The sequence below is a fragment of the Carassius auratus genome, chromosome 1 (genome assembly GCF_003368295.1).
Source record: "Carassius auratus strain Wakin chromosome 1, ASM336829v1, whole genome shotgun sequence".
In the NCBI taxonomy this organism is placed as follows: Eukaryota; Metazoa; Chordata; class Actinopteri; order Cypriniformes; family Cyprinidae; genus Carassius; species Carassius auratus.
In genome coordinates this window covers 88871-113529 of record NC_039243.1, presented here as the reverse complement: position 1 = coordinate 113529, position 24659 = coordinate 88871, and the positions used below count along the sequence as shown (strand labels likewise).

Here is a 24659-nt window from a genome sequence, read left to right as displayed (position 1 = left end):
TTTTAATAATCAGAAGAAGTTTTTATCCACAATAAAGAACTTTCTGTGTAATAGCAAGATTCTGTGGATGTTAAAAGTCCTTTATTAAACCATAGATGAAAAACCTTTCTAAGACATAAATATACTATTGATATATATGCTATAATTATTATGATTATTTATTTATTTATTTAAATTTTCAATTTTGAGAATAATTTGAGATTGTTGGGTTTCCGTTTCCACACCCCAAAAAAATGAGATAAACCATCTCTACTGATATATAAACACCCACAACATTTTCACAGTCTGGCACCTTCTCGCTCATGCACACACACACTTGTCCTCTCGCCTGACAGCCCAAAGGTCCACCCCCTCTCTTCATTCAGCCTGGTCATGTGACCCGAGCTCTGTGAGTAGAACAGCACTGTGTGAGCTATCCATTCATTTCCTCCTGAGAAACACACGGCGGCGGAGGAGAGACAGAGATAGAGAAGGGGGTCACATCAGAAAGTGCGACAGAGGAAAACAAGACAGAAAAAAGGGAGGCTGAGGGAAGCTGTAAGGATAGTGGTTCTCGCTGTCAATTACTGAGGTTAATAAACAAGGTCAGTAATGTCTAATGTTATTTTATTTTTCAGTTTAACACTACTTAGAATGCTAGTTGGTGAAACTATGGACCTGTCAGCTGGCATTTAAAAGCCAATTAAAATTGTAAATAAGAGCTCCTTAAAGTCTTTATTTTATGAATGAAAAATAAAAATAAATGTTATGACTATTTGGAGTTTTAAGGGTTAACCAATTTGTACATTTAATAAGTAAAATTTAAGAGCTCAAAATTACTAGCATAAGAGTTCTTATTAGTGTGACAAAAGTACTATATTGTTTGCCAGTTCTTTATAACTTTTATTGCTGTTCACTTATGTGTATTATTTATTGCACTAAAGCATATTATTGATCAATTTATACAATGTGTTCACAGTATTGCTGTCTTTGTTGCTTGTTTTCTCTTCCTATTTGTTTCATGTCATTTAAATGCTGATTTCAAATATAAATAGTTATATGCACAGTTAAGAATGTTACATAAATGCTGTATAATGGGATTGTTTTTCTTATGGGTACTTATGAAAGACGCCAGGATTGCATTTACTTCCTTTTTCTTGCTCTCTCTTTCTGTTTGTTTTATACTTTTTTAAGAACGGCTTCAAAATTTGTTGATACAGCAATACATGATAAACGTAAATGCAAGAATTGCACAGAAGAACAGTAGCTTTGTTGTAGACCAGTAAGGAACTAGAGCTTGGTTGCATCTGTTGGTCTGATTTGGCATGGATGATTTTCTCTCCATCTGCCAGTGGTTTCTCTCTCAAGTATGTGACATGGGATTCCAAGGCCAAGTCAATCAGACCTTCATAGTTCTGAAAAATAATTAGACATCATCCGAAAAAACCACAGTATCATTAGAGTTAAATACAATTTAAGTAGCTATAAATATACAGGATCCTGTGCACCGCAGAACAGAAACCGCACCTGAGAGTTCCTCCAGAGTGTTGATCAGTGTCTGGTGTCTGTCAAGTCTGCACCGGATGAGCTTTGTGCTGCAGTTGCATGGTGAGGAAGTTTGGGGGTCACTGTGTCTCATGTTTTTGGAAGCATTTCTTCACCTGAAAAGTCAATAAAATAACATTCTTCTCGCTGTGGTGCTTGAATGACCCAGTGAGGCAGCTGTAGCTCTGCAAGGTTAACCGCTGGGTGGTTGTTGTTGTAGATGGTCTTTAGGAACACAAAGTGGGCGAGAAAGAGAGCTGATCTGAATCAATAGTTTGAAGGGGGTGTGAATCAGGTGTGGAATGAGTGCTGAAAACACAGCAGACCTGCTGTGATACTGAACCTTTATTTAAAAAATAAAATCGAATTAAATTAAATTAAATAATAAACTTTAAATGAATAATAAACAAAGTGTAAACATAGTGTAAACTGTAAACATAGTTTTGATGTTTTTGAAGTATGTATTATTTATTGACTATGTAAATAGTAATAAAGAACAATCAAATAAACCTAACTGTCCTTTGATAAATAAGCAAACAAATAAACAAACATACATACATAAATAATCATATAAGTATATCCGTTGAATTTTGTAATGTAAACTTAGTTTAGTTTCAAAGTATTTATTATTTATTTACTATGTAAATAATGATAAATAACAATGAAATAAACTGAACTGACTTTAAGTTTAAAAAAATCAAATAAATAAATAATAATGTCACCTTTGATAAACAGACAAACATATATATAAGTGTCTATTATACTTGTTCGTGCATGTAAATAGCAATTAATAATGCTTGTCAGTGTTGTTGTTGATTAAGAAAAATAATAATTCAGCATCTGTCACTGGGGCAGTACTCTTTTGAAAGGTTCAACTATTTTCCCCCTAAAGATTACATATTAATACAATAAATGTAGGTATTATTATTAAAAGTTTGTTTGGATAGTGCATAATATACAATGGAAGGTCAGTGGAAGCACACTAAGACCCTGCAAGGTGTGCGAATATGACATTTCAAAACATATTCCAGTCTTGTATCAACAGCCACTATCTGTGTAAACATTTATAACTCAAACCAAATAAGGCAAGCTGTTAAACCAACATGTACATTTGTTAATTCACACATGCAGCTGCATTCACAGAGATAACAATCAAATTGGTATCGCATTGAGTACTCAGATACCAATACCAATGCAGAAATAGTCATATTGTTAAATGATTACATTTAGATTGTTATCCCTAATCATTACTGTACATATTAAAGGCTAGTCTAGTCTTGGAAGCCAAAATTGTTAATGGAAATTTAGAAGTACTCAAAGATAAGCTCAATCTCTTGCTTCGAAACTGACCTGACAGGGGGAACTGCATCTTTTCTTGGCATAGAAACCCAGATGCTTGCACGCAGCCATGCACCTACACAAATGTGCATGCAGAACAGAAATCAGAGGAACTAAATCTCCTTTATGAGTCACCAACCTACAAAGAGTGAAGTGGCAGGGAGGTTTCTGTACAGTACGGGAAACAGCAGATCTCCCTAGTGAGCGCCTGGCCCATTAAACTGAGCTCTGCAAAAGGGCTACAACCAGAGCCTGTATAGCGGATGCACTTCCTGAGAACACATTGACTGAACTTTGACCTCTGACCCCAGGGCCTCTCCTGGTGGGGCCTGACCGCCAAATGCAAGAGGAAGAGGGAGTGAGTTTCATGTGGAATCTGTTCCAGGTTAGGGATCTGTCAAAGCCAGACAGTTGTCTTCAGCCCCACTGCTGCTGTCAGGACGAATTACTTTGGAAGAGCTAAAAGCTGTACTTTTTCTCGACCTCTTTGTGTCTTGCTCTCGCTCTCTTCACTTCTATCTGTCTCTTCTTTGGTTTTCACCTGCAGTTGCACGCTGTTGTTCGCTTTCTCCACTTTTCCCCCAGTCTTTAGTTGCAGCTGTGTGTTTTCCAGCCTCGCCGAGGGCAGAGAAGGAAAAACAATTCTTACCCAGCCCTGCATGAGCATGCACTGCTGGAAAACAAACACAGCTGCCTTGCTCATTACGAGCAGGGGCATCATAACACTCAGGGAAGAAGGCTAATATCGTTCAAGGGGTAAAAACGCATGTCTTTTGAGTATGTGAAAAGAAAAAGGAGTGCTTGGTAGTCATTATCTGTTTTGGAAGGGCTGCATAATCTCTAGCGATCACATCCTTCCCTGTCCTCCTTTCCTTCTACTTCCCTGCTCTCTTTACTTCTTTTCTGTAAGTTTACTCTTTGTATGATGTTCGGGCTCTGAGTGGCTAGTGGTCACGCTAGTTAGCATGCTTGGTTACTGGCATTCAATCTGTGCTTTAGGGGCTGATTCTTTTCTGGCACTGCTCTAGAAGAGGCTCAGGCTTTCCCACAATGCTCGGGACAGCTGGGGAGGGCTATCGCTGCCCCCAGAGTCTGCACAGCCTAATGGGAATGCGGGCAGATCTCTTCCAGCTGTTAAACAGGCAAGACTTTCAAACACCTTGGTGGGTGGCTATTTGTACTAAGTATTGTATATTGAATACGACACATTGAATATTAATATTATATATGCAATGCTTTTCTGGTTTAGTAAAATGAATCAATATTGTAAATATTGTGATTTTGATGTGTTTCATTTGGCTATAAGTTTGCTAAAAGTGTGTCTTGATGGAAATGTTGCAGCCTGTCCTCATCTCATAACTTAAATAGTGCGTTTAATCGGTTCAGTCTTTTTGCAAGAATCATCTCTTCGATTCTTGATTTAACATTTTATGCCAATATTCAAAAAAGTACACACATGGAATTATTTTTAGCAAAATATTTGATTAAATTTTTTTTTTAATGTTACATATTTTTAGTATTAAAACAGCCCCATTCTCCCTTTACTTCTCTTGATTGTCTGATAAAACAAAGCCTGATAAAAATAAACTTATACAATACAATAAACAAAACTACAGAATCTAAAAAGTATATTTTTATAAAAATAAATAAAATGTATCTATTAAAAATACATTTCTTCAAATATGAAATATTCTAAAATATTATATATATATATATATATATATATATATATATATATATATATATATATATATATATATATATATATATATATATATATATTTTATTATTATTATTAAAATAAAAGTTAATTTTGAGTGAAAGTAGTTTGGAGAACATGCCTATAATTTCTTTAAGTAGTTGCTTTGAACATTGCATTTTAATGAGCAAATCTTATTTAGTTTCAGAGCAAATATATACAGTATAGTGCCATCTGAAATTTTGGATTAGGATCAAGCTCCTATGCTAAGGTTGAGTCATTTTACTTCAATGGCAATGTGCAGGTCCTTTTCCAGGCTATTAAAGTGAAATAACTGAACATAAATATAGGAGCCTGATAGAAAACCTAATTTTAGATGAAAATTTCAAATGGCACTTAGAGGCTTTTACATCTGAACTCTTCATATATATATATATATATATATATATATATATATATATATATATATATGAAGGTTATAATCATGCAATTACCACACAGACAATGTGTGTCTTCTCAAAAAAATACAGAATGTCATCAATTCCCTTCTATACATACTGTGCACGGCATCATTTTGAAAGCAATCAGAGGTGTGAAGGCACCAAAATGTATCATACATAGTGCAAAATGGACTGCTGAGCACAATAATCTCTAGGTTTAACTACAGTTGTGCTTATGAATTCTGATTTAGATCAGACAAAATAAAAAAAATGTGGCTCTTAGAGGCTGTCCTTTAATAGAACCAGGAAGCGACTCCACACAGCCTCTGTATGATAGGTTTGGCTCAAGTCACTGCAGTCAGCTGACCTTCATTAAAGATATGATGGTTGCCTCATTTATTCATTTTCATTTATTTCTTTATTTATTTGTGTGTTTTTTTGTCAGAGCTCTCATTCTCAAGGAGCACATTTTTTCTTAAACTCTTCACTGTTGACGCTATGTGTTGCGCAATATTGCCTAATAACACGGCCTTCAAATATTGCGCAACCTGGTGTGTGCCAGACCTCTGATAATAAACAGTTTGACGGCATGCGGTTCAACAGTTCAAGTCAAATTACACACATCTGTCTCACCCTGTCCAGTGGAACACTAGAGAGAGAGCTTCAGATGTTTCTGGCCTGCTGTCTTCATGGAAGAGAGCACAGAAAAGCAGTCCAAGCTGTGACCGAGAGGCCATTTGTCATCTTCTTGGCCTGGTCCGGGAGCAGGAACGCCTAGTAATGTCTTGGTATTCACCATTGTAAAACTGATCTCAAGCCTGCACTAGTACGTGTCCTGCAGCACGCTGTGCAGTGTCAGAAAGAAGCAGGTGAAGAAGAAATTACAGACAGGAAGAAGGGAGAGAAAGAAAATGTAGACTGCATTTCGAGGTTTAGTTTGCAAAGCAGGAATAACAGTTTTTGACACTTTCACTCTTCAGAGTACATTGGTGCTTTCATTGATTTTATATTCTGTGAGACAGAAAAAAACACTTGTTGGACACTTTGACAGACTTTCCACTCACAGACACAAAGACTTGACCCGCTGTCACCTGTATGGCAAGAGGCAAGCATGGTCTCACATGAGGTCAGTAAATATTAACCTATGCACTCCTCACACTGACAGATTTAAACGGAGGGGTTCCAGGCTCCCCTTAAATCAATAACAGATGCGTATGGATTTTCCTAGGAAAATGCAGAAGCCTGATTTCTAAACTAAATTTGAAGAAACTGCAGGAGACGTTATGTAGTGTTTATTTTCTTTAAAGATTGTAAGGAGCAGATGAATCTTCACACAAATCATTGATTGTGAAGCTGAGAGAGAAGGCCATTTCATCCACGAAGAGCATTCAAGGATGTCATACATCAACATCTTGTCTTGAATGTTTATTATTGTAGCCATAATGCCGAAATCTCTTTACAACTATGATAGATCACCACTAGGTGCGTGAAATGGGCCACCAAGAGGTCAGTCAATTTGATCAAGAGTCCCTGAACGATCACTGACTCTCCAGATGTACTTTAGTGGTTTTGGATTAAACCAGACGTTTAAAATATTAGCTTTTGCCAAATTGACATCTCTCTTAGTACACATTTATGGACTATCAGCAACATACACAGAACTGTTTGAGCTATATATATATATATATATATATATATATATATATATATATATATATATATATATATATATATATATATAAAGATGGAACAGATGTGTTTTAGTCAACAGATCAACATGTTCTTGCAGATGGCTAAGGATTGAGTTGGGCAGGTCATTCCAACAGGAGGGAACAGTTAATGAAAAAGTCTGTGAAAGTGATTTCATGCATCTTTGATATGGCACAATAATGCATCGTTCTCTTGCAACGTTCCTTCCCTTTATATAATTGTCAATCAAGGAAATCAAATGTGATATTGCTTTTTGATTACACGTCAGAATACAGAATGTTCTGTCCATAAATATCAGACAACTTTCAGATCTCTTGTACCAAATTGTAAAAGTGCTCTTTTGCTTCATATAAACACAACTGCTGCCATGTGTTTGTCTCAGTTATTAAATAGTAAAAACGACCTCAGAGGTCTTCAGTATGACAGTTGTTGTAATACTTGTGTTTCCTTGTAATTACTGTTAGTGTTATTTGTTGCCTGATTGTTTTTTTTACAGTTGTGTAATGAACAGACTAATGTAAATCCAGCCATTATCCCTGACTGTGCAATTGCACTTGCATATGACATGCCTTATAGTGTCTTTTATTTACTACAAAACAAATTGAGAGACTATTTAGTGACTAGTAACACAGTAGCAGTGTTTCTGTATGAATCCATGTTTTTGAATGAATCAGTTGAGTGAATGTTTCAGTAACTCACTCATAAAGACCGTTACCTCTTTCATTCCTAAAAACCAAGTCAGTATATTTGAACAAATTGATTCTTGAGTGTCTCTCCTCTGGGGTCCACAGTTAGCACAGTTTGAGAGCCACTTATGATTTAGTAGATTTTCTCAGTAATGAGACACTAATAATAGGAACAAAAAGAGAACACTCTAACAGGAACCAGGAATTAGAAAACATTATTTACGAGCCTGTTTAGTGGAATGACATGTTTAGATGAAATTGTTCAGAGATCTGCTGAACAAGGAGAGTCGGTTCAGAAGACTGGAATGTTTACATTAGTGGCCACAACTGTTCCTGGCATTGTTTTACTGCAAAGGCCTAGCCAGTCAATTCTTTAAACATCGGTGTGCACCCACAGTTGATTCAAATAGTGTAACAGCACACCTCTCCCCAGCAATTCCTCACTCACACACACAGTCTTCTTCTCTCCCGCACTTTTTCTCTCTTGGAGGTTTGACAATGTCCTGGCTCTATCCGACAGAAGTTGTCCTGCCAAGGAAAATGAGCTCTGTTGAAATGGAAAGTCTGAAGTCACTCAGGGCTTTTTTGGCAATAGACAATTACGCAAAGCAGGAGCATCTAGAAGAAATCTGCATCTTGGGGATGGATCCAGAGCAGCGTCTTCGGTTCGGCTCAGTTTTTCAGCACATAGTTATTTAGATCAATTTAAAAAGGAGAGGTCTGATCTTGGAGCTGTACCCCAAAGCTTCGTGAGCAAAGATACAGATGTGTCTGTTATCTAAGCAGGGGAGGAAGGAGAAAAGGGAAGAGTGGAGATGAGGCAGATGTTTGTACAGGAGACATTGTGGGTGAGGTTTGAGCCTGGTTATCAGAAGCATGGCAGTGGGCAGGAAGCAGCTCTGACCTGAGGTCACATTCTGATGAAACTTGCCAACTTCTCAGAAAAAAACGTTGAGTCACTGCTTTCTCTCTGAGTGAAAACTACCAAAAGATGATTTAGTTTGTTATAGACCTCATCTTATCTGAATAGAGATTACATCTAACCTTGGCTGACTAAATATAGGTCCCAACAGATTTTGACATTAGCATGTTACTAAACCAATGATTTAATACTTTAACACTGACTAACATTTCAGTAAACATTGACACAGTAATGTTACTAAGCTAATGATTCAATAGCAAACACTCAAGTAAATGATAACATTGGATTATTGCATTATATAATATTTCAATAGATTTCTGATGTTAGCGTGTTGCTAAGCTAATTGCCCAAACACTTCAACAGTCCACCTAAATACTGAAAAAAAATATGACAACTCTTGACAACTCTACCTTTGACTTGCATTTGTTTTCAATAGATTTTGAAGTTAGCCTTTTGCTAAGCTAATGACCCAATACATTAATACTAATATGCCATTAGGTAAAACAACTTTTCAATGCTGATTGAAATATATTTATTCAGTTGTTGGTTAGTCTAAGCTGGATGTAGCTGGTGTAAACTAGTTAAGCTGGTCTCCCAACCTGACCAATGTGGTTTTAGCTATAGTCACTAAAACAAAAAGCAAACAATTTTTTTTTTTTTTTATAAAACCTTCTTTACCATTTCTGTGTAATTCATCAGAAATTCACTTCATAATTCAGACAAAGTCATCAAAACAGGAAATACAACATACCACAGTGACCAAGCAACCCCAAACAACAAAAAACATTCTAATGGCTTCATCTGGGAACTCACAGACACTTTAAAAATGCTGCATGATGTGTAGGAGCTTCTCTGGTAAGAAGACTCATGGGGAAGTGAAGTGTTCTCAGATTGGTGCCATTAAAGTGGGTTTGGGCATTCTCTGTCTTTAAAAACCCAGGAACACATGGACAAAGACAGCATTTGGAAGCAGGGGTTTTAAGTGGGCACAGCCCGTCAGACCCCACCCGTTTCCTCTGACATCCTGTCTGCCATGGATTACAGTCATGCACACACACACACACACACACAAAGAGAGTGAGAGGTAATCTAAGCAGGTCAACAGAAGCCAAAACAGTCAGCAGTTTCCAGTCTCTCTAATGAATCTGCAAACGCTGCAGTAGCAGGAAGAAATAAGGTGATTTCCAGATATAATCCACCTCGTCCGTTTATCAGTGCTGCAGAGTTGTGAGACAGGACTAACCCCATGAACTCCAATAACCAAGGAAGTCCTCAAGCTTACGCAATACTTCCGAATGCTCTTTATGCAAGTTTGTGAGCACATAGCTGCCTGTGCTTCATTCCTGTAGCGTTAGTTTAAGTGTAATTCATGAAGTTGGAATTATAACCAGTGGCATGAGAATTATTTTAATGATTATAAATTTGTAATTAAGATAAATGACACATTGTCCACAATAAAGAAAATGGAGAAAGAAAAAAAGTAGTGTAATGGGCAATTTTCTCAAAAATATACACTTTGTATTATGTCCATGCTAGTTTCATATTTTGAAACAGAAAAGTTTAAACTGAATGAACCATTAAGTAAAACACTTTCAAAACAAATATAATGAATTATTAAAATAACTCATAACTCACATAACACATAACTCACCACATGATGTTTTACAACCTGAACTGGCCTTGTTTTGTCATAAAAAGTAAAAATATCTAAAATTTGAAGAGTTTTGTAATACAACTGGGGAGCTTTTGCTAGCTAATATAATATTGTGCTTGCTAGTATATAGTTTAACCACACAACTCTCATTTGCTGGCTTTTCAAATATTAATAATCAGTTTTAAAACTTTTTATAAGAAACTTTAATCAGACATCATGCCAAACTATTTTATGTATATAAGAATTGTATTATTTCAATTTTTTTTGTTTGTTTGTTTGTTCTGGTTTTTTTTTTTTAAGCCATGATCATAATTGAAGAGGTACATTTATGTTAATTAATGTATGTAAAAAAAAAATACAAATAAAATCAGTTAATACGTAAATCCTGAAAAATATGCAATGTCCTTAACCCATTCCCTTGCAATAAATTTATAATGGCATAACTGAATCAGTTCATTTGTAGTAATTGCTAGCAGAGGGTGATTGTGTAGTAGTGAATACAACAGTTTGTCCATTTGAATTCTAGCAATTTAAGCAAGTGTTAATTTCACACCTCTCATTTCCTGCTGTCTGGAAAATGGAAGCTATCTGCTGACTTTCAGTACTTCACCATTTCACATTTATATTTACTATAGCAAGTTTAAAATTCTCATTAACAAGCAAACACAGGCCAAATCATGAGCACACAAAATGTCTAACAACTGTCAAATAATCCTGCTGTATAATGGTTGTGTCCTTGCTTAAACTACCCATGTTTAATGATGTCTTAAGAGAATTTAAAAACATGGGCAATGTCAATGCAAAGTTATGTATCATAACATTCTTGAAGGAGTAACTAATGTCTTACCAGATGTCATAATTCGGGATTGTTGCTTTAAAAGAATCTAAAACCAGATTACATGGCACAGTTTAAGTCAGTTGTTTTCGGGCTGCTGTTCACAATTGGATAAGTAAACAGAAAATGATAAATAATGACTTATAGATCGATTTTCTCACAAGACAAGGCATCTGTTCCTATCTTGTGAAATACCTCAAGTAGTACTAATAGTAAACACTTCTCAGAGAATGATATATTAATGCTTATTAAACCGTCTGGCCTGCTCTCTCACATATGTTTATTGTTATCCTCACACAGTCTATCCACTGAACTGTCACTAAACACAGCTCCTATATGATCTGTGAGACTTTTACTCTGGCGTCTCATCACAGTTATACCAAAACGTATTTGATTTCTCTGTTCCTCACTACGACTGACAGTCTGCAGAGCAACCCAGTGTGATTTAACACTTGAAGTTATTGAAGCCTGACAGTGTTTTTCTGCTATCCCTCGTAGGAACAGTGCTATCAGGATGTTGATGCTGGATGGGATGCCAGCCCTGCCAGTCAAAATCGATCCTGCAGAGTCACAGAGACGGGTAAGCAACATGACAACGAGAATCTTTTGCAGCATCACAATGATAATATTTTGACTATTTTGGCGTGAAATATCAGGAGTTTTTTGTGAGGAAATCAGGGAATTTTCGTGAGATTCACTATACTAAGTGGCTGTGCTTTACTGTGCTATCTTTACTGTACTTTGTATTGCCTGACTAGAGGTTTAGGTTAAGGTGTCCTGTGCTTTGAGTCTTTAGGATACGTGACAGATTTCAGGCTTGACCAAATAAACATATACACATGCTCCCCAGTCCTAAAGCTCTCTCTTCATTTTCATGCACAGCTAAACCCGCACACAATATTTTGCACCCTGTTTTACCCGTTTTAACAGTTGTCGTGTCGTGACGTTGATCGGGACGAGTGCAGGATGTGTGTAGGCCCATGCAGCTCAGCTTTGAAGTGTGTTAAATCAACAGGCAGCGCAGTCGCTGAAACGTGCTTCTTGTTTGAGTGGGCTCAACGCCAAGCCCCTTTTCTTGGAAATGCATTGCTCCCCTCTATTAAAGCCATCCTCACCAGAAGCTCTTCGGATTCGGAAAATTAGCCGAAAATGACTGATAGCCCCCCATACGGGGGGTTGGACGCGGACCGTGTAGGAGGGGAGGGATAGGAAGGTGGGAAAGGTGAAGCACGAGTCGGGAGAGAGAGAAATGGGGTAGAGATGAAGTTTCAAAACATGTTCCATTTCGGCTGAACAGCCTCCAAGTCAACCACAGCAAAAAACAGAAGGGACATTTTTGGGCTAGAAATAATGCTGCCAGCAGACCACTTTTTGTCCATGGTTTCACTAGGTCTAAGTGAGTGCTTCTGACATCTCTGCCTGGAATGTTTTGTCGATTTACTGATATTAATTTAGGATAACAGCTGAGTCAGTATATGTCAGAAAGACTGCTTTTTCTTCACTTTTTCTCTGCACCTTTTGTGGTGTGTTTTCCTCCCATATTATAAACAAGCTCTCTTAATACTGTAGGTGTCTTCAGCCCCCTGCAGTAAGCAATCTTAGGTTATTTCACTCAAAATCTCTCCTCACCAGTCATTAAAAGCCTATAGTATAATCCTTCCTTCTGTTCAGTGATGGACCTGGTTATAAATGGCATTTGCTGAATTTATTTGATCAAATCTACATTAAAAACAATATTAACTTAAACGATTAATGTCAGAAATCATTCTAATCTGCTAAATCGGTGCTCAGGAAACATTTCATATTTATTAACATTTCAGAGAATTTAATCGAATAAAAAGGCTTCCTTATTTTAGCTGTACAAAAACAGCCTGTTAATGCCGCTTAATACTGCAAACTGGTGTATCATATTATTTTAAATTATGATCATAAACACTGGTTTCTAGCACACATCGCTTTACCAGTTACTGCACTTTGTTATTCGACTTGTTATTTACCTATTGCAGCTAATGAATCTGAAGTCTCACACACTCGCAGAAAATAGCATAACTTGTCGTTTCAAAATAAGGTGGATAAAATATGTCTAAAATATGCATTTAAATAAATTAATAGATAGAACAAAACACCCAAAAAATGAAAGTTCAGTTCTAAACCTGTATGAGTTTCTTTCTTCTGTTGAACACAAACGAAGATATTTTATTGAATGTTGGCAACCAAACAGTTGCTGGGAGCCATCGACTTCCACATGGAAAATAAATATTATGGAAGTCAAATAATCAAAATAATAGTTAACTGATTTTATTTTGTCTCTTTCCCCTCAGTCTCCTGTGATCCATGACTACACAGAGATGGGCGTGCTAGTGTTGAACCGCAGATTTCGGAGACCATCCGACGATAGATTCCTGTCCGATCCCTTCCAGATGCAAACAGAACCCGTGGACCTGTCCACCAACAGAGCCAGAACCTCCCCATCACTTTCAGCTTCGTCATCTTTATCCTCATCTCCCTCGTCGTCCTCATCATCAATACGATTTTGTCCACGGTCCCCTCCTTCCAGCAAGTCTGTGTCATCCTCATCGCCATCATCGTTATCAATGCCTTCCTCCTCCTCCACTTCTGTCATAACCCCCGTTCCTCGATTGAAGATGTCTCCAGTGCTGGCCTCTCCCCCGGTCAGGAGTCTCAGGGGGCAGTCGTTCTTGCACATACCCCAGCTGATGCCTCCTTGCTCCAGCCCGGTCCACCTCCACCCACGCCGGGTGCCGGTGGTGGTGCAGCCCATGCCGCTGGTGTACCGTGGAGTAGGATCGCTGGGAAACAGCAGGCTCATGATGCCGCTGCTGGAGGAAAACAGGATGCACAGGAAAGGTGAGGCAGAGGCTTGTTAGCCAATGAAATTGTGGCACTGATAAGCCTTGTTGTTGTCTGCCATTTTATCCATAAAAACTGAACTTTGTGTAACATACAGACCTTGTTTTTTGGGGTAAATTCCCAATATTATTTAATTTTTATTTTATGTCAGCTAGTTGCTAACTATTTTTTTAGTTTAACTTAATGTACTAAAATAGCAAAAAAAAAACAAAAAAACACTATTGTCATTTTAAAAAGCATAAAAATGAGAAATACATACAGAACGAAAAGTAAAATACACAAGAAGAGTAACTGATTAAAATAGTGGTTGTTGTTTTTTTACGACATTGATCTACGTTCATTTTACACATCACATTATTATTTTTTTAATTATATACAAAGACTACATATATTCAGCCAAAGTTTGTTTTTGTTTTTTAATGGGGAAAAAATATTATTAATCAATTTGCATAAGCACAAAGTGTCCCTACGTACTTTTCCTTTGTTTTAATGTCAATATTTATGACGTCGACCATCCGCCTTCTTAAATCTCCACATGCAATAACAGTATTTTCTTATCTTTTACTGATATATTCACTGTTTCAACATAGCATGATACAAGAGCTTGTGCTTCTTATTATATTTGTTTATTTTTTTGGTTTATACTGTATAAATCACTGTCACATGGTCTGTTGACAGTATCAAGGTCGCTTTTGCTGCAAAACTCATCCTCCTGCAAAGTCTTTCAAGCTAGCCACTTCCTCTCTCCACTTTCCTCCCTCTTTGTCCGTAGGTGCAAAGTACTGTGCTTCAAAGCCTCTCTTCCGAGTTTGCGCGCTCTTGGCAGGATCAGTGACAGAACCCAGAGCTTGGCTGTGTGTTAGACAGGCTCAGCTCTTATGAGTGCAGCTCCATTGTGCTCGTCTCAGAACAGGCAGCCCCTACATCCATGCAGGAAGTTGATGTTATTGCAAAAACTACGCTCAACTAAATAAGGGCACCTGGGTTTATAAGTGACAAAGTGTATGGCGGAAACACAATAGCAACTGTGATAAGAGGCATTTTTGAAGATACTCAAACCCTTTTTTTTTTCATTCAGGAAAGCTTGCCTACGGGCAACAGAGCTGTTTTAATGGACTCTGTGGCTAGGAAGGCTTTCCATTTATTCTTTTACTCTTTTTCATCCTGTTTTTCTCTGGGGCTGGGGAGGTATAGATAGAGACTGGAGACATCCTTTGTTGTCATATAACTCTCACTTTTGTCCTGTGTTAGTGTGTGTGTGTGTGTGTTATGTCTTAGAGCTCTTTCTGCTGTCAACTGACCAATCAGAGAAGGGCATTTTTCTACACCACAAGCACGCTGTGTATGCAAACAAGCCGGTTGACACATAATTAGGCCTGTGCAGTTCACACTTTGATGATCCAGTTTCAGTTAATTAAAAAACACTCAAGATTCACACACAGAGACCAGCCCCCTGAGAATCTTAAGGGGCCGTGCCCTTATGCTCTGCAGTCTCTCGTGAAGTATCCATGGCAACAAGACAGGACATGGAATGGCACGGATACAACGAAGACCTTTGAAATTGCTATTACAACCAAACCAAACCAAACCAATATAAACACGTCCAGCTCTCCTGTTGCAAGAAGAGTGAACTATATTCTGTCATTCATTTGAGCTGGGAATGGATCAGTTCACAAAAAAACGTATTAGCATTAGTTCTTGAGATTCTTATAACTGAACATCAAAACGTTTGAGGTTTAGTTTATCAGTTTTAATGAATTGTAAATCAGTTTTATTTCAGTATTATTATATTTTAGTATTTATTAATATTTAAAATGGGCTTTTATGTTTAATTTTAGGTTTGCTTTTGTCAATTTTAATTTGGGGAATGCATTTTTGCTTTTGGAAGGACATGAGGATGAGTGAATGAATGGGGAAATTATTTCTCTGCTGTCTACCAAAGCCATTATTAAAATATTAATCATAGTGTCATTAGATTCGAATCTTAATAGTTTGGTTTAATGTGTCAGTGCTATGGCCATAGAATAAAAATGATGAGGAAGTGTCCACCGAAACTTTACCATCGAACACAAGCATTTCAAAGGTGTCTTTAACTACTATGTACATATGTAAAACAATAAAAATAAATAACAATAAAAAAAAGTAAGGTACAATTACGTACTTATTGTGTTTATGTTGTATTATAAAACACTTATAGACAAATATGTGTATAGACATAATTACATTAATTAGTTACATGTGTAACTACATGCAGATATTTCTTTAAATATTAGTGCCATTTAAATGTATGTACATAATAAGCACTTCGTGTCGATTATTAATTTAATTGTGAATACATAGTAGTTAAAGACACTTAATATAAGGTGAGTCCAATTATGTTTATTTATGTATTTTGCAGATTGTAGGTTAACTCTGGAGGTTTCAGAAATGATTTGGTCATCATATGTGAGTTTTGTACATTCAACTGCACCAACCTTCTGTTTTTATCCAGTCATGCACCGAATCGCAGATGGACTGTCACCTCGGCGATCTTTGAGTGAAAGCGAGGATGATGACCTGCCCAACGTGACCTTGGAGAGTGTGAATGAAACAGGATCCACCGCCCTGACTATCGCCCGCGCTGTGCAAGAGTAAAGACACCTTTATTAATACAATCCAGTCCTATCTATCATTATGATACATGATGGTAATTTCCAGAGCTCACTCTGTGCATGATGTCCAGATTGACAAAAATCATAGAAATAAGATTTTGGATTTGATTGTGCTGGCACCAAAAGAGGTGTTTATTTAAAGCAGATGGTCAAAATGTGCAAATAAATATGTTTAAGAGCATAAAAACAGTACCACCTCCCCTCTACATGACTGAGGATGGAGTTTACCACACTCAAGCAGTGATACAATAACCTTGTTCGACCTGCTCTTCACAATCCGTCCACTAGGACCCCTTGCTACTAGTGACAGCCAACTTATATAAACATCTTTTCTGCTCTTTCTAAATGGAACATACCCTTTTTATCAAATAAACTCTTGTCTCTCCATCTGATTAATAAATAAGTAGGCTACATAAGATAATTAAGAACAGTTAAATCCAACATAGGTAATAAACACAATAGAAAGGATGGATAAAACCTAAACATACTGTATATTTCCATAAAATAGCTCAAATTTCCTTTAAGGCTCTGCCCGTTCTTCTAAAACAGGAAATATACTCCAGCAAACTCAACAAAAATTTTAAGAAATTAAATAAATAAATTAATTAAATTAATGCACAAGAACAGAACACAATAAATAGAGTGATGGAAGCCAACCTCAAGGACTCTCCATCACATGGATATTTAAAAGTAAACAGATATTTTAAATTTGGATATGACATTATTTTAGAAAGCAAATAGGGACAAAGGCAAGTGGCTAGCCGTGCTTATATGACTCTGAGGGACAAAGGTGCCAGTAAGATTTTATATAAAAAAAAAAATAAGCAGTAGTGAATATTAGTGTGAAAGAGAAAGTGTGTCAGGGAGTGTTGCTGATTTGACCTGCAGGTTCTTAAATCAATAAGGGTCCGATCCAGTGAGTCATGCAGTGTTTGTATACGTACTGTTTGTATACGGTTATAGTCTAGGGGCAAAATGTAAAATCTGACAAAGCCACCCTGGAGACATGGGGAAAAAAGCTATTCATAAATAATTCCAGTAATATTTTTCCTCAATTATTGTTTTATTTTTATTATTATAATTATCTATACTTCCTTAAAAAAAAGGTACAAAAGCTGTCACTGGGATGGCACCCTTTCTCTTCAAAGGTGCAAATTAGTACCGTAAATTTACTTATAATTACAGATGGTTCAAATTAGTACTTTTTAAAAAGGTCCCATCCCAGTGACAGGTTTTGCACCTGTTATTTTGAGTGTGTATTTATTTTTACACGTTTGGCAGATGCCTACCAGATTTAAAGCTTATTCAGGGTAAACACTTTGCGAGTATTTTCGTTCCCTGGCAATGGAACGGAGGGCCTTGTTGAAGCAGCTGAGCGTCAGGAAGTGATTTCAGTCTCAGAGGGAGTGTGTGCTTCAGGTTGGATGTGTTGTGGACACAGGTGCAGGAGTCGATGCAGGTTTACGGATCCCCTGACCCGTGATCAGCTAGTGAATAATGAAATACTTTATTATTATATTAAACTGATAAACTGGTCTCCAGACAGTGATGCTGCCCTGCACGTCAGCACCCCTGGAAAGCCCCTCTGGTGTTCACCAATGGGAAACATACAAACAAAAGACGGAACACAGATGACTGTGCTGGGTTTAGTCTGACGGCAGCTGCTGTTTCCCTCCCTGGCTCTCACTTGTTGACAACATTGTAACGGTGATTCTTAGTGTAGAACTAGATGGAGTTCCTCTGACCTCGGACTAAAAATTCCAAGCCGCATATGAGCGCATAATGGAATGTGGAAAATAGTGACAGCATTTTAGAGAATGCAGATATATTGTTTAAAGGAGGAGAAAATATCTAGGATGTTTTCTTTCTTTCTTTTCCTCGTTGGGCCCCAGAAGCGATGGAGTGTGCCAAAAGCTACAGGTACCCCTCGTTGACCCCCCCCCCCTCACACTAACACCCTTAACTCCTGCTTCCCAAAAGAAACAGGAAGTGGCTCTGTGGGGGGGGTGTCAAAATGCCTCTTCTGCCCCAGAAAACATTTCCAGTGAAAAGTAGGCTCACCATCTAATTTATCCAGACAAGAAAATAAAATAAAATAAAATTCAAGAAAAGGCAGATTTCTCTTATCCCAAAAATATGCACAGCAAATGTTGGCTGTTTATTTACCGGAATAAACAACTGATACTCTCTTCTGATCTTTAATTGACATATTATGTTAATAATAATGTCAAATGATTTCTTTACATTTCCGAGCCAATAGCGCCACCAAACGGAAGTGAAAAAAATTATGGCTGTTCGACCAATTGTTTCTACCAAATTGGCTGGCATATTCAGACTTATTGTTAACCATCCATTTTTTTCTATTTTTTATTATTATTATTATTATTATTATTATTATTATTACTATTATTATTATTATTATTATTTTAGAATAAGGAGGAAAAGGAGAAATCATTTAACATCAAGACAATATTGTCCGATGGCATCCATTGATTTCAGGGGTAACCGAACTCGGTCCTGGAAGGCTGATGTCCTGCAGAGTTTAGTTTCAACCTTAATCAAACACATCTGAACCAGCTCATCAAGTTCTCACCGGGCATAAGAGAATCTTTTAGCCAGGTGTGTTGAGGAAAGTTGGAGCTAAACCCCTTGTCCAAATATGTGCAGTGCACCTGATATCTTGACTACTTCTATGACATATGTCCTGTATTTGGTCCAAGTGTTCAAGTGAGCATGAAGATAACAAGTGTGTGTTGAACTTTTTATCACCTGATGGGACACACTTATAGAGTTGTAAAAATGCAAGTGTTTACATAGCTTTATTTTTATTTTCAATACTTCGCATTTTAAAATCAGTTTCTAAATGTCTTTTTTATATTGTTACTATTATTATGCAAGAACAAATACAAAGACAGAATACAAACAAAAAACAATAAGGCTTACATTAGCCTAATCCAAATCATATTGTGCTAAAAAATCACACCATGAAAGGGTTTTACACGCCATAGAATTATTGGAATTTACATACACATCGAAGCCTTTCCTAAAAACAAAAAGGAAGGTGTTTTTAAACTTTGGCAAGAAATAGCAATACATTTATAATTAATTTGAAGTGATAAATGTCTAGATACAAAGAGTAATCAAAAAAATACAAGTAAATAAAATCATTTTCGGGTTATACGGAAGTTTGGATATATAAATATTTGTTTTAACAAGAAATCAAGTGTCCAAGGGTTTTTGGACAAGGAGAAACTCTACAGGACACCGGCCCTCCAGGGCCGAGTTTGATGACCCTGGATAATTATTCTATTAATATTAGCATAGCTCCCTCAAGTGGTGATTTAAAGTAAAGAAGTAAAGAATGTGTGTGTGTGTGTGTGTGTGTGTGTGTGTGTGTGTGTGTGTGTGTGTGTGAGCGTGCATGTGTGTGTCTACCATTATCATACTAATCCAAACTGTTTTCAAATGATATCCTTAATTACAAACCATGCTGTCATTGCAGTTCCCTGTTGCCGTTCAGCATCGAGAGCCTGCGGAGGCCCCGGCCTTCAGAGTCCCCTGACTCAAAGAGGAGGCGCATTCACAGGTGTGAGTTTGAGGGCTGCAATAAGGTTTACACCAAGAGCTCTCATCTTAAAGCCCACAGACGCACACACACAGGTTAGTCAGCCTACTTTCACATCAAGTCATGTTTAGAAAAAACCTGTTCTGTTCCTGTCAGGTTCTTTCTTTACATACATACATATTTCTCTCTCAGGTGAAAAGCCATACAAGTGTACGTGGGATAACTGCTCGTGGAAGTTCGCTCGCTCTGACGAGCTGACACGACATTACCGCAAACACACCGGTGTCAAACCGTTCAAATGCAGCGACTGCGACCGCAGCTTCTCCCGCTCGGACCACCTCGCCCTCCACCGCCGCAGACATGCCCCACAAACATGCATAGTGTGAAAAAGACGTTTGGTGGACAATATAAGCAGACAGAGCTGGTCTCTATCTGCCAGTGTCACATGCAGAAGACCTGGAAGTACTCCTCGCACAACAATGAGGTGAAGGACATGGGATTTTTACAGGAACGAGAGCTGGAAGAGGAGGTCCATGTATTATGCGATTCACGTGCATTTATATACATTTCCCTCATATGGTTTATCTTCTGCACTTTTATGTGAGGTTTATTCAGAAAGGTGGGAGCCTCGATTTGGCACAGAGTCTTAGGTTATAGCTACTAGCCTCACTATTAAAAGCCTGTTAAAGGTGCTGAATGCGATTTTTATACATAAATACAACAGAATCTGTAAGCAACTATTTTCCATGAGAGATAGATATAGTGTAGTAATAGAAACCTTTAAAAATGTTGGATCTCCCCGCATTCATATAATGATAATACAGAGCTTTCTGCTTCCACATACCACGTTTCTGTATTAGTAAAATACTTACCTCATCACTTGTCATTGTTTACAAAAGCCAAAGGTGTCTCAGTTTCATTATATATCCGTTTTCTCAATGCCGTTTCTCATGGGGGGCGTGGCCGAACAGAGGGCGGGGGTGTGGCCGAAGCGACATCTAGTTGTTGAAAAATCGTGTTCAGCGCCTTTAAATGTAGGCCTATTTGATTCTCCAAACCTTCAGGACTCCTTCAAGTTTACACTTGTAATTCTTATGGAATGGCAGTTTTTCTTGTCACAATAGTCCAAAATATTTAGAATTCATTTTGTAGCCTAATAATTTTTGTTAAAGTTTGTTTGTTTAAAAACCATTGCAGCATTGAGGAGCCTAAATCTGTTCAGTACAAGCTTTGGTTATGCATTTAGCAAATAAAAGTCACTTTGAATAAAAAAACACACTTGATTCAGATTAAAAGACATGCATATATATATATATATATATATATATATATATATATATATATATATATATATATATATACTGAATGTGAGGAGATGGCCATAACATTGATGTAGTGTTCTGTCCTCTCAGGAGTCAGTCGTATGAGGGAAACATTCTCTCACACCGTTTAAAATTTTCCTTGCATCATTTGTGCACAAAACTAGTGTAGCAGATGTCTGTATATTTTATAGTCTTTACCATGTGGTATATTATTTTTGTTTGTTTGTATTGTGTGTCATATATTTGTTCTGTATTCCAAGATTTGCACCCTTTTGACCATTAATATGTGATGCCAAAATTTATAGTATTTTACAGGGAGGCCAGTGACTAAAAATCATGAGTGTAAATGATCGTCAAATAGGCATTCCTTTTTATATTTTTATTTTTTCTCTTCTACAATGATCTATCTGTAAATGATGTCATGGTAAACATTTCAGTTTTATATGGATTTAAATGTGAATTTATACATAAATACAGTATATGTTAGAAAAAGGCATGAATAAAAGCACAGATTTGTATGTACAGAAAAGACTCATGTGACTTTAAAGACCATGGCCCAACCTCATATGCTTCAAGAGATACAGGTATACTCTTACGGAATCTTACTCTTATTACTAAATATTTAATTATATTATAATAGATGTTTTGTGAACTTATTTTTGAATGCACACTAAATGTGGCTTAGACCACTGGATGTGAATGGGTGTTTTTTTTTTTTTTTTTTTTTTTTTTTTTTGCAATCTTCAGACCAATGAACATACAAGTGAAATAACATATCATTTAGATCAAAACAAATACAACAATAAGCAAAAATAATAAAGGTATGGAAGGCGATAAGAAAATCACATGTCCATATAAACAAGTACAAATGATTCAAAGAATAGATTCTAGACTTTAAAATAGTTTACAGTTATTTTATTTCGTTTAGTATTATTATTTATTTTTTTACCTGCCATTTACATTTATGGATAAATAATTGTCAATCTATTGAGTAAATTCTACTTCTAACAGTGTAGTCTACTTATAAAAAAAAAAAAAAAAAAAAATCATTTTCTTTGCATTACAATTCAATCTTAGTACCTTTTTAACAACAACAACACAAAGATATATCACACCAAAATAGTTTTGTATACAATCATAAAATAAATGGGCAATCCTCTCATTTTATGATTGGCTTTTCTTAGGCCCTATTATACCTCACCTTAGAATTTCCTTAGACACCACTGGAGCAACTGTGAGTAATATTTTGAACTTTAACATTGTACAAAAATTTAAAATCGTTATTTCTATTATTGTAAAATACGTTGATACTTAATGAAAACTTACTGAAGTGTATTCATGCATTCGTCCAGGTAGGATTTGGTAGGTTTAATAAATAATGTACTTCTCCCTTTCACCACAAGGGAGCAGCAGAACGCAGTTGTTAACAGACTTCAGTCATCTGTTCCAAACTGGACTTCATCACGCAGTCACTCAATTTAACCTTTGACCCACAAAATGCCATCAGTCTAGTGATCATGAAATACCTTTTCGTTTAATTTTTAACTAGATATTAAAACGTTACAGATTCTGTTTGTTTGTGCACCACTGCCTGTTAAATATTATAAATGTATTTACGAAACCTTCTTTTGAGATAAAAGTGTTCAAAAACGACATTGATTTGATATATATGTTTAGTTTGGTTTAGGTATATTGCTTAATGGCACAAGTGCACTATGCACATTAACATTAGAACATTCATGTAACATTTTTAAAAGATTGCTTAAAAAATGTATTTACTAAAAAAAAAAAAAAAAAAAACTTTGTAAAAACTTTTACAAAATGGCAGTCTGTTTCTGTAATAAAATATCATAGGCATACCTGTATGTGGTAATCTTTTTTAAGAAGAGTGCCTTTGTGTTTGTTTCCCTGTGGTATGTTAGAGATGACCTTTAAATGTTGATTTAAGGCCGGTTTCACTGATTTTTTTCTTGTCATGATCTGAATGGAATTCCATTTGTCCGATGACTTTCCTGCTATGTAGTATCGATTGTACTGTATGGTTTAAATTATTTCATATTATTTTAGCATATACATAATGTGTAATAACACCTAATTAAAAAAGCCTAATTCATAAGTGCAGCTTCGTCAAGCTATAAGGCCTATAACTTCCAGTGTCTGACTCAGTCATCTCCCTCTGATCTGAGAGGATGAGAAACACCTTGTGAAAATATTGTTTATCTGACAGTAAAAACAGCAGCAAGGCTTGTTGTTCCCCTTTCCTCTGCCTCATAATCCAAACAAAAGAATCTCTGTCATAACACAAGCGCTTGAGCACTCATCAAAACACAACGAGCGAGAGAAATTGAGCGTGTATGTGTTTGGAAAAAAGTCATAGGCAGGATGTTCGTATTTTAGTTGGCACGGGCTTTGCCTTCTTGTCTTGCTTTCCCCCTTTCTTTTTTCTGCTTTATCTCTTTATAAATTAGTTGTATATATATATATATATATATAAAGTTGACTCTTGCCAAATTATTCAAAACTCTGACTCTGACTTTGTTTATGCCTCTGAAAAATTGTGCACTAGCAGTGATCAAAAGGTGCTCTTAGGCAAGTCACATTACAAAAACCAACCGATGCCAACGCCACATGACGTGCAGAAGCAATCGCACGAGGTTCAGCGAAGCATTTGCAGGTTTGAGCAAGAATCAGGTGTCCGTGCAAATCTCTGGTGCAATGCTACAGCTTTCACAACAGACCCCAGGGCATTAGGAGGATGCCAAGTGAACACAATGTGATTGCAGTACTTGCACTGCAGGCTGCCAGACTCCACGAAGTCTCTGTCATATTTTGGTCACAATTATACTGGTGCCATTGCAGCAAAATTACACCCAGAGCTTCAAAGCCTAAACTGATAATTGTGAAGGTGTGCTTTTTATAACCACCCTATGAGTCATTCTTTGTGATGCACAATGCTGGTGCATGAACCAACTTGAAGGTTTTATCAAGAGAGAGACAGAGAGAGAGAAAGAGAGAGTAAATATTTGGCGATGTTTGCTTGGTGCCTCAAAGAATGTTTTTGAAGTCAAAGTTATATCATATTCTGAGGTTTTCTGCCCTATCAAAGACCTTTAAATCCCTATTATACACAAAAGTCTGATGTGTTGAACACTGAAAGCCTGCGTGCTAGTTTACAGTGAGCTTAAATAGTGGCGAAATGACACATAAGAACACAATGCAATTTTTAACTGCAGTGTCACAAGCTTTTCCTGTCTCTGGCATTCGGGAAACCAGCCCTGTAACTGACGCCTGTAACCGTAAACTTTGGAGTAAAACCATTTATAACCCAGAACAGAATTCTCTGAGAGATTGTGACAATGTTCCAAAGCCACTGTTTTCTGGATGACCCCTGGACAGCTAAACAAAAGCAGTCGCGCAATTGTTTACTTCCCATTTACTCCTA

At 36.8% G+C, this 24659-nt stretch overlaps 1 protein-coding gene across 2 annotated transcripts; it reads left to right on the top strand.

Moving 5' to 3' along the window:
* Window positions 1-394: 394 nt before the first annotated feature.
* LOC113109689 (Krueppel-like factor 12) lies at window positions 395-21006 on the top strand. Of its 2 annotated transcripts, XM_026273456.1 has the most exons (7): window positions 410-584; window positions 3891-4004; window positions 11307-11388; window positions 13130-13676; window positions 16171-16309; window positions 19833-19990; window positions 20088-21006. In XM_026273456.1, exons 2-7 carry the CDS (start codon window positions 3913-3915, stop codon window positions 20279-20281), a joined length of 1212 nt encoding a protein of 403 aa, XP_026129241.1. In that variant the 5' UTR covers window positions 410-584; window positions 3891-3912; the 3' UTR covers window positions 20282-21006. The 2 variants fall into 2 exon arrangements, with proteins under 2 accessions (XP_026129314.1, XP_026129241.1); XM_026273529.1 differs by lacking the exon at window positions 3891-4004 and having other exon boundaries at window positions 395-584.
* Window positions 21007-24659: the final 3653 nt, after the last annotated feature.